Source organism: Aethina tumida, chromosome 1, assembly GCF_024364675.1.
Source record: "Aethina tumida isolate Nest 87 chromosome 1, icAetTumi1.1, whole genome shotgun sequence".
NCBI classification, from domain to species: Eukaryota; Metazoa; Arthropoda; class Insecta; order Coleoptera; family Nitidulidae; genus Aethina; species Aethina tumida.
In genome coordinates, this window is record NC_065435.1 from 71,373,037 (window position 1) to 71,392,098 (window position 19,062).

General features: G+C 28.3%; 1 protein-coding gene across 1 annotated transcript in view; it reads left to right on the forward strand.

The window, feature by feature from the left end:
- The first annotated feature begins 8,911 nt into the window (after positions 1-8,911).
- Positions 8,912-19,062, forward strand: part of LOC126266566 (mucin-17-like) — a 46,905-nt gene continuing 36,754 nt past the window's right edge. The window contains exon 1 of the mRNA XM_049970810.1: positions 8,912-9,183. Within this exon, the coding sequence (XP_049826767.1) occupies positions 9,117-9,183 (67 nt within the window). The 5' untranslated portion in view covers positions 8,912-9,116. The remainder of the gene's footprint in view (positions 9,184-19,062) is intronic.

The window sequence follows — 19,062 nt, forward strand, 5'->3', positions numbered from 1 at the left end:
GGTAATTTATTATTTAAATTGTTAAATTAAATTATAAATAAAATAGTTTTAAAATAATGAAGTTATTTTCATTTAATCAACACAGTAATTATTGATAATTTTTGCCATTTTGCCTTCAATTCAACAAAAAAAAAATTTAATATGCAAACCATTCAGTATGTAATCTATAATTGTGGTCAATAGTATGAAATAATTTTAAGAACAAAATTTTTGTTAATTTCGGTTTATTGAAAATTTGTTATACCGCTTTAAGATATCGTAATTAAATTGATGTTTAGAGTATGGTCAATATTTTTTTCAGATAGTGTCTCAGTATTATTGACGGTGGACACAAAATGTAAATGAAAATACTTTTCAGTTTATAGAAAATTAATTCAGTTTTCGTTAAAAATTGAAGCCTGTGTGTACACAAATAGGTAAAAACAAATATCAGAAAACTTCAAAAAACGAATCGTACATTTTCATGATAACAAAATGAATCAACACATCAAAACATCAAAATTTGGCATGCAGGGCAATGTGAAAACACAAAACTTGAAGAGCAAATCCAAACGTCGATAAACACATAACATAATGGCAAATTACTAGGAAATGTCACATGATTTCGGTGCTGATATTTTCTAATTAAACTGTGAGACGTCAGTTAAGTGATGCGGAGCTATTTAGGGACATAGCTGTGAGAAAACCTCATATCCAAACAAAAGCGTAAATCATTGTGGTGGAAACATAGTATGGGGATGTTTTTCGGCATCTGGTACTGGTCTCATAGAACGAATTGGAGACAAAATGTATCGTTTTGACTATAAAGATATCTTGACAAAACATATGTACTTTATGGAAAATAATCGGCAAGTAGTTTGGAAATATCAAATATTCAAAACTCACATCCAGACTTTTAAAAAATTAGTCTTTGGATCAGACCTTCACATAATCCGGACTTAAATCCAATTAATCATCTAGGGTTGCATCTGGAATTAAAAATCCTACAAAGAACATTATTAAAGAACATTTGAGCAAAAGATATACAAGAAGAATGGAACATTCTAATGGAACTGTGTCGCAACCTTGTCATCAGAATATATGATCTCCATGACCATCCTTTATTTAAATGTATTTAAAAGAAATACTTTTTTATGGTGTTTCTATTCAATAAGAAAAAATATAAGAGTCTAATGAACTGAAAAATTAGTTCAAATTTATTCCATACATCACCACTGAATCTGAATACTGAATAAGATCAATTTCATCTGTCAATAAATTTTTGCAGCAACTAATCATACGCATATAAGTCACAGTTGTGCGTAGTTACGCATACTTATACTGCCTCTAAACATTTTAAAATTACCTATTGAAATAAGAAATGATAAAATTTGAAGTCAATCGGAAAACGTATTGTCGGTTTCTTGTTTTATTTTTTTCATTTCTTAAGCGTGTACTTAGTTTTTGTCACAATTTGTTTTATTCAGAAATTTATACTAAACGTTTAACATGCTTAGAGTACGAGGAAGAAATTATTTTAGCCAATTAAGCGACTTTGATAGAGGTAGAATTATGGGCCTGCATGAAACCCAGAGCTACCACAGAGCCACAGAATTGTCGTCTTATAATATTGGCTCTAAGGGACAGGCCTTCAGTGTGTAAAGATAGGTAAAACAAATATCAGAAAACTTTAAAAAACGAATCGTAGATTTTAATGGTAATAGGCTGAATCAACAGCAAATTTTATAGAGGTTTGATAGAGGTAGAATTGTGGGCCTGCATGAAGCGTTTCAAGAAATAGGGTAGCGTTTGAAAAGAAATGTGAGTACCATCATGTGATATTGTCAGTCATAGTGTGAAGATAGCAGAAGAGGTAGACCAAGAGGTTCCGGAAGACCCAGAGCTACCACAGAGCCGCAAGACTGTCGTCCCATATTATTGGCCCTAAGAGACAAGATGAGTTCAACGCGGATGATTGCTGATGAAGGTAGGCCAATTGATATTCGATCTGTTTACTTCCGTATAAAGTCTTTTGGCCTACGGAGTTATCGGCCTTTTCTCGTCTTACCTCTAACAGCAAACCGTAGGCGCCAACGTAGTGGCTAGCGAATAGATCGTCAACAGCGGGATGAGGAATGGCATCACATTATGTTTCGAGATGACTCACGCTTTTGCTTGGGCGTGCACGATGGTCATGCGTTAGTAAGATGGCAACATGAAGAAAGGCGTGATCCTCATTTTGCTCCTGAGAGGCATGTTCACAACACTATGGATTTAAAGGTATGAGGTGCTATTGCTTATGGTAACAGGTCATCTTTAGTCACTATTAGAGGCAATATGATGTCCCAGCGGAATGTAGATGACGTTTTGAAGCCTTATCTTATTCCTTACATAAGAAGAGATCTCTGACTAATTTTTCAGTCCATCCACATATTGCCAGGAAATTATTAAACTTTCTAAAAGCCTCTCATGTGAATTTACAGCCTTAGCCACCAAGATGTCCAGACCTTTCCCCAATCGCATATGTGTGGGATGTGGGACGATGCTTATCACTCTATTTCATTTTTTAAACAATTATTATTTTGTAATAAGTTAATATTTTTCTAAAAAAATGTAATAAATCAATTAAAATTAGGTGTTGCGTTTTTTTGCAAACAGTATGCAATCAGTTCTCAATTTTTGATCAAATGAATCAATCAAAATATTAGTAATAATGAGATTTGGAATAAAAGTTTTGAAATGAGCAGTTTCGTCTAGTTAAAATACTAAATAGAACTTAATAATTTGAAAGTAAATAATGTTTAAAGTAAATTCTAAAATATGTTTCGTATTCCATATAATGTGGTGTGACTGTCCAGGATTCGTATTTATTACATAGATTATATGTTGTATGTATATAAATATATGATGAGAACCTTTAAAAGCAGGTACTTGTATTATGGGTTGCATAACATGTAATCCTATTTAACGTGTCAAAATTTATTGTACAATAGTACAATAGTTTATTTTTATTATTTTTATTTCCAAAAATTACTAACATTTGAAATAGTTAAAACACGTAGAATTTAACCAAAAATGATAAATTGTAATAAAATATTGGCTAATCAATTTCGAATATAGTTTTGAATTTTGGAATTATTACTATGTATGAATTTAAATATTAACAATAATAATAATAATACATATTAACCGCAAAATAGTATAAATTTATTAATATAGGATAAGGAATGTGAAAGATAACTTCTATAGACACGTTTTATAATTCACTGGAACGAAACGTTTATTTTAAGTCAGCACTAAAATTTATATAGCGCTATAAACGCATCCTTTTCCTATAGAAACTGCATATGAAAAGTTATTATATATTATATAAACATTTAATATAATTTCTTATTGAAGGTTCATTGTAATCGTCAGACTGTAATAAATAACAATTACTGCTTTCTACTTGAACTTTTATATTTATAATCATTCAGGAGAATCACTTACTCATAAACCACTTACAAATCGTACTAGGTACTAACTACAAAAATTTTATAATTAAATATGTATTTTAATATAATAAAATGTGTAAAATAAGTGAAAGTACAAATTAACTAAATGTACATAACTTAGCAGTAAGTTATTCTGATAAATTCCTATTTGTCTTACTTATGAATTATAATGATAGAAAAATATTTGGTGTCAGGTATTTTTATACGCTTAGGTTAATTTTATATTAATATAACCATTTTCATAGACCATTATTAAATTTCTAAATTAAAAACCAGTTTGTTATAATGATAAAGTTAATGTTTTCTCACAAAACCAAGAAAGTGCAGACAGATATAATCGTATCCACCAGATCAATAAATTCCAATTAAAAACAGATTAGATCAAAAATGTCCCATTGTGTTCACTTCCAAACGAGTCTAATATTTGTAAATGTAAATATAAATTAGCGAACGGATTGTGTTTTAATTGCCTGAAGGTAGAAAGCGGATGGTACCTAAATACGAATGCGAAGAATTTGTTCGCCCTTGGCGGTGTTTTACTTAAACGCTTCTCCACATTGGACTAATGAAAAGTGAACAAAAACCGGGAACACGTTTTAAAGTATTCCTTTTTTCATGGCAAAATTGTAGTGGGAATCGCTAACAGACAGTTATGGTTTTGTGTTTGGAAGATTAAATGAAATACGGCACTGGATGTGTTTATTACATACCTATTCATTTCGATTCATCAAAGCGGTTTTATGGAGTACTGGCACGATGTAATCCTTTGTATGTGTTTATTGATGTAATATTGATTGTAATAAAACTGGTTGATTTAATATTACTAAAAAAATGACAATTTCTATATGTATATATATATATATATATATATATATATATATATATATATTTATTTATTTGATAAAATAGTTGATAGTTTTTTAGCAATAGGTATCTGAGTTCCAGTAGATGGCGTTCGCAAGTACTAGCTGAGCTATTGGATTTCTAGACACTAAAATCAAAATGAGATTTTTGTGTTATATTTAGTTGAAACCTTTTCTATTTCTTTACCAGCAAAAGAATTTTCGTGCGTGTTTAAACGTAAAATTTTGAAAATATAATGTTACACGATTAAAAAAAATAAAAGAATAAAAAGGTAAAAAAATGTAATGTTTGAGTCGAAATTTTTATAAAGATTAAAATATTGTAAAACATTGGTGTGTCTCTATTTGATATTCATTTGTTTTCAAGTTATAACTGCTAAAGAAAATGTAATATTAATATTGTACTAGCCTCTTGGAAGTTCAGCCGTTTCTCTCGAGTAATTTTACCATATATTTATTAAACTAATTTTTATTATTTAAAATATTTCTAGTTTTTGGAAATATTTATACTTAATTAATAATAATAAATATTTATACTTAATTAATAATAATAATAATTGTATATATACTAGCCTTCTGGCATTTCGATATTTCGTCTTGAAAAATAATTTAGAATCATTTAGTTAATTTCTAGCTTTTAGAAATATTTATACTTATTATATTTTCCTTATACAGTGTGGCCTATTTGGAAGAAGAGTTACACTTCATAATATCTGTGGTTTTCCTCCGATTTTGACTTTTTTTCAATTTTGAAGCATATAAATATGAACATATGAGTATTTTTCAGTGAAGAAATCATACTAGCAATTTTTTTATAATAATAAATCTAACTACACTACAGTGGTGACCAGAGAAATAGCATATATTATTATTTATTGTTTATTAGGAAATGCACACCTTTAATTAAATGCTCTTCAAAATATTTTAAATTTTATGTAAAATAATTACACCACGTTCTTTCTACCACTATTTATTTTGTATCTAGATTAAAAAAAAATTCTATTTAAATTAAACCTTTAACAAAATAAATGCGCAATGTTGTGGTCACATTTAAAAAACATAATTTTTTTAAATATTTATAAATAACTTAAAAAAATGTTATTTGGTACCCTTTGTTCGTTATAAACGCATGTAAACGGCGAGGCATAGATTCAACAAGATATCGGCAAAGGTCATTTCAAATTAAATTCCACGACTCTTCATTTAACAACTACAATTCATTTAAATCTGATGGTTTTTAATGTTTTAAACAAATCTTTCCATAAGATCATCCAATCCAGTCATATCGTTCTATAAGTTTTCAATTGGATTTGGATCCAGACCTTCCTCTGACCAATTGAGAACCTCAATATGATTATCTTTTATCCAATTTTGATTAACTTTGGACGCATGCATCGCATCATTATCACGCAAAAATGCATGTCACTGGTAAATCATTAACAAATTATTCTATTATATCTCTTTTGATATCTTTTTCAATAATTTTCTGTAATCATTCTATACCACGCCAAGAAACAGAAACTCAAATCTAGGGCCCAAACTTTTATTTAGGGGGACATCAAACATACTATTTACCAAATGAGCATATTTTATTTTTTAACGATGCCAGTGATATTTAGACTTTAATGTTTCATGTACATGAAACAGATTATTATTTCCCTCTCCTCTGGAGTTTAACGTTTTTCTTTTTTCCACTGAAAATGAGTTATTCAATAAAATAATATAAATCCTACTAAAAATACTACTATTAAGATTATTGTTAAATAATTCTACAAAATATAAATATATTAGAATGTGCTACTATTTTGGCAAATCAAACATGTGCGTTTAAAGTAATATTTTCGTCATTTTTAATATATGTGATAAAAAAAACGTATAGAATATAACAACATATTTTTAGACTCGACAAACTTTGAATTGAATTCTTTTATGAAATAATTTACGAAATGATTAATTTTAAATTTTGTGTTATTTTTCTGGTCACTATATATGTCAAAAATTGTACAAATCTTATTTTTCAATAATATTGGAATATTATTTTAATAATACTAATAACACTGTACTTATTTGTAATACTCAAAATATATTTGCTTCCACCAATCCAACGTTCAAAATAGCTGCCTTTCTCAAAATCTTAACTGATCGAGCTCATATTTACAAAGGAAAAAGTCGGGTGGCATCAAGTCCGGTGATTTTTGTGGCCATTTTGTGACTTATTCCCAAAATTTTCATTTAGCCATTGCCTGTCCACTACGACTTTATATACGGAACATCTAATTGAAACTTTAAATTCATTTAAGCCCTAAGTGGTCATATAGTGGGCATAAAATTTATTTCTAAGAAAATTTAGAAAGATAACTTTTTAAATTATCCTCAAAGGAAAAATGATCAAGTATTCCAGACTATACATTAATTTTCTTTGAATTCTGACTTGTGTGTGTTTAAAACCCACTCAGGATTGTTGCCTCATCACTGAATAAAATTTCCTTTAAGAAATTCCTATTTTCGAACTATCCATCCTTCTTTCTTTATCTCTCGGTTTAGGAGTATGCAAAAATTTTAGACTAGCTGTTCTCAAACTCGAATGTGGGTTATAATGAAAATATTTCAATATTTGCTCACTATTTCTCTGGCTGTATCACTTGATCAAAGGAAAAACATCGCCAACGAGTAGCACGAGTTCAATTTTTTTTTCTTATGCTGAGTTGTTCCATAATAAACACTGTTTTACAGTTTCTTCAAAATGTTTACCAGTCAAATGATGCAACTTTTTTAAATCATTTTCTTACTATAACAGAAGTTTTCCATTCCATAGCATGCTTGAATAAAGAACAAGTCCATAAGAAGAATATGATTTTTAATTTTTCCACAGAATTATGATAATGTATATTTTTTATGAAAATCAGAGGGTGTTTAAAAAACATATTTATACATATACATTTATACATATTATCTAATATTTATATTATTTATTTATTTATAAATAACTTAAAAAATGTTATATGGTACCCTTTGTTCGTTATAAACGCATGTAAACGGAGAGACATAGGTTCAACAAGATATCGGCAATGGTCATTTCAAATTAAATTTCACGACTCTTCATTTAATAACTACAATTCATTTAAATCTGATGGTTTTTAATGTTTTAAACAAATCTTTCTATAGGATCATTCAATCCAATCATATTGTTCTATAAATTTTCAATTAGATTTAGATCCGGACCTTCCTCTGGCCAATTGAGAACCTCAACTTTTTTAAATCAGTTTCTTACTATATCAGAAGTTTTCACTTCTATAGCATACTTGAATAAAGAATAAGTCCATAAGAAGAATATGATTTTTAATTTTTCCACAGAATTATGAATATACAAATACAAATTTTATTTGAGTGTCCCGCTTTCAAATGCGCCACACTGTAAATATTATATATTATAATTACCTACTTGATTTTTTATTTAATTAGAGTAGAGGTTTTTAAAAAATTCTTATTTTATAATTCTTTATATTTAGGTATTTTTAATAACTCGAACCTTAATATATTTCAAAAACAATATTGGGGCGTTTTAAATTATTCGATTAAGGCGTTCATTTTGAACTGACATAATACAATTAATAAAATTATAAAATAATTGAAATATACCAAGTGTTTTAAAATTTATTCAAGGAAAAAAATATAGGATCTTATAATGTTAATGTTATTTTGAATTTTATATAAATTTGGGAGATTGCTTACAAATTTTTGGACATCCCGTGTAAAATGAAATCAATGAAATAAAATAATAAATGTTTATAAATACTCCACATATATGCTCAAAGGTGAAACACAGATTTATAGTTTTACATTTCACCTTGTAAGTAGCTGATCTAAACCTTTAGATGTACTTTGTACTCACAATGATTCTTGATTCACCACTCAGTTTATTAAAGAAAACTGGGCCATAGTATGTTTAATGAGTCTTACTAAATTTTACAATGTTCTTCTTATTATTTACATTATTTTATTTTATATTGAAGAATTTTTTTGCAAATTTTCTTTTTCATTTTTAAAACTGCCAAAATAATTTTTTTAATTTTATTTTAGAAACATTTTATGAGTATTTTGGGTTCTAGTATATTTATTTTAAAATTTATTTATTCTTATTTCTATTTTTTTTACACTATTTAACAAAATATTCTTGGAGGACAATATCACTAAAGCAAATTTAAATATTTTGTCATCGATATATTTAGACCTCGTTCGTCCGTCCTAAAAAAATTAAACGTCTACTTTTCGGATTTAAATCCCCGCATGTAATTCATCAATATTAAACCACTGGTCTCGTCCCAAATAGTTTTTTCTCGAGTCGGCAACCTAACCTACTTTTAGACACCAAATTGGCCGATCGGCCGGTCCTCGTCGGTGCATGTGTGTGATCACTGATCACCTCCTTCGGCGAGTGCGAATCAGCTTTCTACCTTCCAGCCTTTTACAGGTGACTGTGGCACAACAGACAGTTACTTCTTAGTGTTGAAACAACCTTCGTACAGCGAACTGGACGCCGAAGAAACAGACTACTTGGATGGACGGACTGCGATTCTCGTTCAGTGTTGCGGTCTAGCGCGAAAATGCGGGAGAACTGAGCGTGTGGTAGTTTTCTTAATTTTTTTTTTTCGACTTTTAATTATAGTGGATTGGATTTTTATTTTTTATTCGCTACGGGGTTTAGTACTGTTGCCATATAACGAGAATTATTGTGGATAGTTGTGCCAGTTTTTTCATTTTTGTTTGGAATTTTGGAAACATGCTGCAACCGAGGAGGGTTGTGCTTTTTGTGGCGTTTTGTCTTGCTTATGTGGATTTAAATCAAGGTACGTTTGTGTTATCTTTTACTCTTAAATTTATATGTTTATTATATTTTTAAAAATTTTTAATTTCAGTTTTTAAATAGAACTTAACATGTGTTTAAAATGTATTATTAATAATTATTAATATTTGTAGTTAATTAAAAACATTATGAACAATTGAAATAAATATAATTAAATATTTTATATTTAGATAACACTCGAACTGAAAATTTATATATATTTTTTGCAAATTTTCATATTTTCCTTATTTTGGAATTAAGTATTTATTTTTTTATTTAGAGATATTTAAACAAATATTTATCATTTTTAATTCAACTTATTTATAATTTATTTAATTATTTGGATTCATAACTTAAATGTAAATTTAAATATTACTTTATTGAATATATTTTTTTATTTCCTGAGCTGTTAGTAAACATATTAAAAAGTAGAAAAACAACAAAATAAATGTTCCCTAATAATTCAAAGAAAAATACATTAAATGTAACATTTAAAAAGTTATCTAAAAGAATAATGAAGTTTATGTTTTTTTTTTTTTAAATTAAAATTTAACGAGTTTTAAATTTTTTGTTTCAAAAATTGATTTTTTAATCCATTTTTTTTTTTTAAATAATAGAAATTTTCAAATTTCTTACATGTTATTATATAATTAATTAAAATTACTAAAAATTAAACTAATGTAGAGTTAAATAAGAAAAATTTTTAAAATTGTTCAAAAATGTAATGAATTTGTAAAATTTATATTATCGGTTAGATTAAATTAATATGCTGTTGTATAAAAGTTATATTATATATTTTGAAATAATATAAAATAATAGTCATAAATACGACACTAATAAATAATTCAGTTTATTACGAATAAAAGAAATTCATCATTTTCACACAGCATTATGAAAAACTAATTAAACTTTCGCATCTGTTGCATTTAGATACTTCAGCATTCCAAACGCATTTAACTTAATTACGGTTAGTCATTATTACAAATTATAAAAAACGATTTCTAAAGTTGACATTTTATTTGTTCACTTACATGTATCCTTGACAAAAAGAAATATTTATTTACGCGAATTTTTATAGTCGTATTCCCAAGATTTTTCTTCGTACTTTGTACAATTTTAATAATTGTATCGTACTTGTACAACCTTCAAATTATTACTCGTACAAGTATGTTGGAATGTAGATTTATCTCAGGGCTCGTGATAAACTTTCGATTTATTAATATTCTAAATTTTTTGACCGTCACGAAAGGCCTTTTAAAAAGCGGTCAACCATAATTCAATTTGAATAATGCGAATGACAGAACAATCTTTATGAAACGAAAAAATAAAATAAAATAAAACGGTAGTAATTTATTTATTTATGTTCTCAGTTCAGCGTTCTGTGAAATGTTAACATGAATAAATAGAATTTTTGACATTTAACTGGAATTTAATTTACTTAGGAATTTTAAGCCAGGATGAACATTTCATAAAAGTTAATTACGATAATCTAATATCTAATCTATTAACAATGACTCCGTGAAACAATTTGCATTTGTCTTTAAACGCTTTTAATTTACGTTTCGCAATTGTGTTTCGTAATGGTAATTATGATTTACACAGATTTCTCTTATTCATATTGGTATTGTTTTATAAGTCAGTGTTAATGTATTAAGTGAAGCCGTTGAAAAGAAATTAAAATAGATAAAATTAAGAATAAATTATTGACATTTTAATGTTTCACGGTCAACCAGAGCCATTTAATGATTATACATACATATTAAATTTTTTAATATAATGTGACAAACGTATAAAGGCTAATTATATAAATAATACAATACAAGTTTTCCTAAAACCGACATTTTTAATTATACAATTATACAAATTGTTACAAATGCATAATAAATTAGGTCCTGGTTATTCATTTCTGCGTTGAAAAAAACGCCATTAGAATTGCATTGCTGTCCATTAACATAATAAACTATGACATTTTAAAACTGGTATTCGAATGTAAAAGTCTGTACGAAATTCGTTTATAACATTTATAACACTTGAACGTTATTTGTTTCATTACGAAAACTTTCGCCGATGCGAAAATTTTGTAGCAAGCAATTACCCGGTAATGTATTTCATTAAAATGCCATTTTGATATAACAAAGGCCGCAGATTTAGTCAAATTAAGCAGCAATTTTAAAAATTTCACCGAAATTACGGATTGTCTTGTTTCGCTTAATTGAAAAGTTACGGGTTTTAATTAAGTCGGGAATCGGAAACTAGTCATAATTGACGTGGAATCACGCCTTAAGAGAAAAAGAACTGTAACTTGGCATTTTTATCTTGATGTATTGGCGCGTTGACCAACAAATATCTAACGGTTCGGAAATACTGATAAACCAACACATGACACCGCAAATAAATTATCGGCGGAACGTCAGTTGGTGTTTTGTTGTTGTTAAATTATGCCGGCGTAAAACAATAATTATACAACGATTATCTAATGACGGACAACGGACAATTTTGAAAGTTGCAATTGCGCAACTGGCTTTATTGGGCCGAATATCGCTGAAAATTGTGTAAATTGAAGGTTGTGTTTGGTTGTAATCGGATGAACATCAGTTTTGTTAGTTGAGCAATTTTGTTCGTTTAGAAAATATTATCCACTTGAACTGGATATTTATATCCAAGATTACAAATTTTAAATGTTTTAGTAACAATTTAAAAAGTTTCGCTCTTCAATAATCTACAAAATTATGTAATTGATATTATAGTCAAGCACGCAATGGATATTGAAAGTAAGTTTATAACAGTCGAAAGTTATTACTAATATAATAACATATTACACATTATATAAAATATTGGTTGATTGACATTTAATGTAATAGTATATAATATATCTTTTTTTAATAAATTCAAGTAAATTGACATTGATATTAAATGTTTTAATTCACATAAATAAATTTATTTTATAAGTAGGAAACATATATTAGGATTACCTTTTTAACATTTTATTAATTAACTTAGTGTATTAACATTGTTATTTTTATTTTATTTTTAATAAATATTTAATATTTTCATATTTATTTATGTTATGTATTTTTTTTTTATTTAAAACATTGCCTAACTTGAATTTATCTGAAAATTCTAATTACAGAATATTTTCGTAGTATGTAATTTTTATTTTTGCATATGAATTTTTAATATTTTTTAGCATTTTAAAAAATTAAATGTCAAAAACAAAGAATTTAAACTGCACTTTGTTTTATAAATTTTAATAGATATAATATTCAAATTAATTACAAAATCGCAAAAGGTGCTTAGAATTTAAATCGCATAACCTTTACAACAAATAGGATTTTAAGATTTTAATCAAATAAAAATCACTATTAGTTTTAAAACAATATAATAATAATAATAATATATATTAAAGATTTTTTGTACGGCTTTACAATTTTTGAGTTTTTATTATTTTTTTAAATCTCAATGTTCTGTCTTAATTAAAATACACAATAAATTTTCCTTGATTTGTTTATACATAACATAATTATTTATTTTGTTATATTCTTAATTTAATATTAAGCTTTAAAGGCGTCTTGATAAATTTTAATAAACCCTGTAACTTACCGAAAGATGTCATCATCAAATTGGATGCATAATGCACCGGTTGAAACATTATTGAAACAGACCATTGTAATTGGCATACCACGTGAGTGAACTAAGACCGAGCAAAATTAAATAATGGAACTTTCTCTGGAATCCATAAAAATCGCAGAATTATTATTCAGTAATGACTTCCTGCAAACCGGCATTACTTGATATGGCGATTGTTCGTTCCAGTATCGAATGGCTGAAATTTGACCAGTTTGCTCGAAACGGAACTGTTTTTTATTTTATTTTATTTTTTTTTTTTAGTTTTAATGTTTAAGTGTTGACAGTTCCACACCCAGCGATGGAATCAGATCGAACTACGCCTCGTGCAAATTCTAACATACAACACGATTTCGTAATCTTTGGATAATTGGTTCTGTTTTAACAATAATGTGAGATTGTTAATTGTAGTTTTTGAGAAAGAGTTGTGTAACGGTTAGAAAATTTATAATTAACTTTCAGACGATTCCCAAGAAAATTTCATAGTAAAAATGTGATTCGGTAGCAAAATGAGTTTAATTAAAGTTTTCGAGTTGGCGCACAGACAACAAATTATTAAAGAACATAATTTTTGTGTAATAATTATAACAGTATAGCCATAAAATAAATATAATTATCTTCACATCAAGCCTTAAGCTTAACGAACCATTAACCTCAAAAGCGGATGATGATAATAAACAATAGATATTGTGTTGTGTTAAAAGAACCATAAGTTGCGCCAGTACGTTTTTTATGGTTAAACTTATTTATTTACGTGGTTAAAAAAATAAATATTGGTAGTAATTAAACTAGGAAATTACCTCGTAACTTGTCCGACACTTTTCTTCCATCGTATGCAAACGAAACACATTGACCTAAATAATTGAGGCTAACAGTATTTTTTGGCGTATGTCGTATTTAATGGTTATTAATTATCGGTCCGCAGGTTGTAAAAGATCCAACTAAAATTGATCTATTTTATTATACTATTTAGACGTCAATGTAGCCATTATTGGATACCAATTAAAGTGCTAACATATTGACCATTCAACGCACGTATTAATATTCAGGAAATTAACTTATCGTATTGTAGGAGGTACTGTTATTTCGGATTTAATTGTTGTTGGGTACTTTGCCTTCTGGACATAAATACCTAATAATTCAATTTTACTTTTAAAACATTTTCTTTTATCGGAAATATTTTGTTAGAATCAAAATAACGACGAAGTGACGGATGAAGCAAAGGCTGAACCAAAAGAACCCATTAACAAAATTATCTTAAATTGCAATTAAAATTGTGCAGATCAAAAAATAACTAACCGTCCCAAAAAACGAATCAATCGTAACCGATTTACTAAGTGAATTTATCAAGCCGAATTGTAAACAACTGTTGCTAATTCCATTTCAGCAATTTGTACATCATTTGACATACTTGCAAAGTGGGCTAACAGATCTGTGTTTTAAAATATTATTATTGTTGTACGCATTAATTTAAAAAAAAAAAAAAAATAATTAAAATCCTGTTTCGCATGAAAAGTGGACTGAGCAATTAGAAGTGAAAGCTGGTACTAATATCGACCAGTTGAAAGATGCACAGCACTAACAAAATCAATGATAATTACAAATGGTAGGCAGAAACGTCCTTGATGATGAAACTCGGATATGTAAATGATTCGGGTCTAGGAGTGTCGTTTACACGTTCAGATCAACGTGGGTAACTGTATGGAATAAGTGCAATTTAAATAGTACATGTCTTGCCATTGCTGGTACATGTGCTATCGCCAATAACACTTCTGCTGTCGCCATAACAGACGATTATCTTTTCTATGAGTTTGATTACTCAACTGGTCGTGGGTTATTACTCATATTATACGGGAATTATTGAGGAATTTAATATCGCTATCAGTATCCAGATCACCGCAGCATTACCTTAAATGAGTCAGAAATATTTTTAAAATGGGTGTAAACAATATAAACTTGGCCAGAAGTAAACGCAATGAAATTAACTTAATAACAAATAAGAAATACATTTAATTAATTAAACTTTCAATTTTCTTGTTAAGAAAATCTAACGTTAGCCCAACTGCAAGTTTTATTCCATTCTGAATAAAAGTAAACGTTTTAATAAAAAAGTAATCGAATAAGAGAGTGTATTTTGTTGTATGTTAATAATGTTTACGACCGAAGGCAATACAATATGATATTTAAATGGATCCAGCGCGTACCGTTTTGCATCGGCCTATTACAATGGCTTAATTGAATAAAACAATGCATCGCGCTCCTGTAAAATGTAAATTCGAGCTGGAATCGCACTCAAATGTGAGAAATGACTTAACTGTTAAACCGTGGCAAGTATTGTCCGTGACGGGTACGAAAATAAATAGAAAAATCGTTTTAGAATGGTACGGTACTCGACTCGAATTTATTGACCATTATATCAGTATGAGCACGGACAAACATTTCCATACAATGATTAATATGTAAAAAACGGGACCTTTTAACGGGAGGTTTTTCGTAAATTTGATGCGGGTGGTACATATCGGATTTATTTTGTTTCAGTTCGGTACTCATACATTAATTAGCAATCGAAAGTTGTTCGTGGAAGAACTGCAAACACAAACAAAGCAGATGTTTAAAATTGCGATAGGAAAGGAGTTCGTGAATGCCATCAATAAATTTTTGGAAAAATGTAAGTGGTCTTGGAATGCCACCGCCATAAATATACTTTGCAAATCAAGATACGATAAATACGTGACGCAAAAGCTTAAACTGACAAATATTATAAATATTTATTCGTGCCGTTCGTCGAAAATTTACTGCCCGTCTTGTTTTTGCATTCGAACTCGGTACTGAAATGTTAATGAATTCCCCGATTTGTTTTTAAATTGTGCACCTGTATTACATCGCATTCTTCTATCGCACTTGCCAGATTATCGACCAAACAGAATCAGACAAAACGCCGGAATAAAGGTCACGTCGCCTTTTCCCACGATTATTACCACCCAAAAAATGAAACGTAAATATTCCATATTGCATTTCAGCAATTCAGATCTGTTCGGCGCGTCCCACTTTTCAGCATCCGCACACGTCCAGCGCAACGCTCGGATTTTACAGTTAAATTATAGAATAAACCTCAATAAACAAGATTTAATTATGTACTCAAATAAATTAAATATGCGTGCTTGTTTTATATTTATTCTGCGATAGGATAGGATAGTCGTATATCTTTTGCTGCGAGACGGTTATTTTTCGAATGCCTGGCACGAATTCCTCACGACTTCGTTTTCCTGAATTTCAATTCGAGAGGTTACTGAACTAGAGCACTCTTTTTCTATTTAGATTCGTAAAAACTTGTATTTTTTCAATGCCGTTATCAATGAAAGTATCTGGTTTGCGTCGGAAACTAGAATTCGGCAAGAAAGAGAAACCATCGGTTTGGCTGAAACCACAACGCAGTGAAAAATACTTCATTTTTTACCTCAGCAAGATTATATTTTTGTATTTCGACCATATATGAATTACGGCAACGGTACTAGTACACATATGTGTTCAATTCGACTTCATAACTTTGTATTATTTAGATGTAATTATGATTGTGGTGAACAGTTAGCAGGCAACAGAGGTATTAGACCTACCTCAAGCGGATCGACGAGCTACCTTTGTTATTACTTTCCTGGCTAAATATATTCATTATGTGAGTAACCACCGGTTAATGTCCATTTCCGTATTTTGATCTTCGTTTCCTGACCACTGGCGTTCTGTGAGTTACTGTTAGACAAATTGATGGCGAGGATTTAAATGAGGACCATAAACCTAGAATCTTCTTGAACAATCTTAGTATAGTCCTTAATAGCCTGTACTTATGTCCTCAAAGATACATATATTTTCAAGATGAATCATTAATTAATTTTGTTTAATTTTTCAATACCATATATAAGTTGTCTTTTTTACCTTAATTTGTATTTTATGTGTAAAGGTCAAATAAGACTTTTTTTATTTGAATGATTCATAAACATGATCATTAATTTTAATCTTATCAAAAGTATACTTTCAAAAGATTATTACCATATCAATTATACAGTCCAATAAAAAACTTAAACAAATTCGACTTTCTTTAATTTAATTTAAATTTATTTAAGTAATCTATTTTAGTGTAAGAATTGTAAGAATTGACTGGTAAACAAATTGATGGGAAGGGTTTCAATGAGCACCTTCTCGATTTAGTCCGTAATACCTCATGCTTATCTTACTAAACATAAGACTAGTAAATTAACTACAATTTTGTTTCATTTTTCTCAATGCCAATTATTGGTTGTCTTTTAAACCAAATTTTTCCTCCATTTGTAAAAACTTTGTATTTTAAAAGATACAAATAATATAATCCGGATTAAGTTATATGAATCCTAAATGAACTAGACTTCTTTAATTTAATTTAAATTTATTAAACTAATCTAATATTTTAGTATAAAAATTGACTGGAAAACAAATTAATGGGAATGATTTCAATGAAGGCTATAAACCTAGGACTTACTACCATTTTATTTTATTTTATTTATCTTAGTACTAGATATTAATTATATTTTTTAAATTAAATTTTGAGTTCATTTATAAAGGGTAAATATAACGTAAAGTTTAATAATTGACGAATATGATCATTAATATCAATTTTATTCAATGTGATTATTTTGTAATTTAAAAGATTTAAATTACACGACTCAAATAAGTTGACTGAGATTAAGTTATATAAAACTTAAACAAACTTGATTTGCTTCAACAAAATCATTGGTGTGTAAGAATTATCTGATAACAAGTATTTAATTGAAGAAACCTTATTTTACTAACTAAACAAAATTTCATCTTTTTAACTTGAATAACTGATAAATCTTGTTAATTTTAATCTCATCAACACAGTACATTTTAAACACAGCAAATTGTAGAATCCGGATTGGTTAGTTGAGATTAAGTTCTACAAATACTGAACAAACTCGACTATCTTAAACTTAATTTACATTCATTTAACTAATCAATTTTTTTTTATATACGAATCTAGTTTTATTGTGACACAAACTTGTGCTAAAAAGAGAAAACCATTGGTGTGTAAAAACTGACGTCAAAATAAGATTATTTATAATTCTCATCTTTTATAAATTATTCTCATGTACAAATCAGTTACATAATAAAATTCTTATAGCGTCCATTGATGGATGGCTTGCACTTTTCAGAAACTGTTCTCTGCGGTTTCGATTGACACGAAATGCTTTAATACGCGCCGATGCGTCCGTCTGTGTCCGTCCGCCATTGTTGCGTTAGCGTCTAGCAGTGGTGTCAAATGCGAAACACAAATAAAACTATCGGTTTTGTTTGCCGGTTCGCGTTATGTAATAAATACGAAGCGCTTTAATAAAACCGGCGAACGGGACCTAATATAACTGGATTAGCATTGCAGCCAGTGCCACAAGTCGCGAGATTTTTGATTTATTTGTGCACGGACGGTTGGTAAATTATTTCATAACTGTTGGGGACTTCCACCGGGTTTATTTATGGGGTGATTAATTCTGGAATAATCAGTTGGAGATTGGTAATATACTGAGGGGCACACAATCTCCATCTCACATATGTATGTGTATGTAGTACCCGTTTACTTCCATTCTAGTTGTTACACGTTAAAATGATTTATAAACGCAGCAACTATCTTAGCAAAAGAATATTTGCTTTTAATATTTAATCTTGGAATATTTTTTTCGGATTTTTTTCACTTATTAAATATCTATTGAATACTTTTGTCTGTCTTACTTAAGTATGTAATATACTAGATTATTTATTTTGTATACTTATAAAAAATACTGAAACGAAGTGTTTAATTAAAATACTTTTTATTCAACTTTATTCTTGACTGACTGTTGAAGTCTCTAACTAATAATTGCTTATTTATTTATTTATTTATATTATTTTTCAAATTTCACTAAATCAAATTTTATTTATTTATTACTATATTTTCAATATCAATAAATTAAATTTTAATTGTACAAATAATTATGTTTAGCACTAAAATTTTATCATTGAAGTTCAGTACGTACACACATGAATAATATATTTTAAATTTGGTTATCAAAAAACATAGTATATAGAAATAATTTTAACTTAAATGGAGGTTCTTCTCTTGATCGATCATTGAACTCTTTACACAACATTTATTGCCTAATTATAAATTTTGTCACATGTTTTGAAAATTTATTTTGGTATAATGTAAAAATAATAAATAGATAATAATAATTAATAA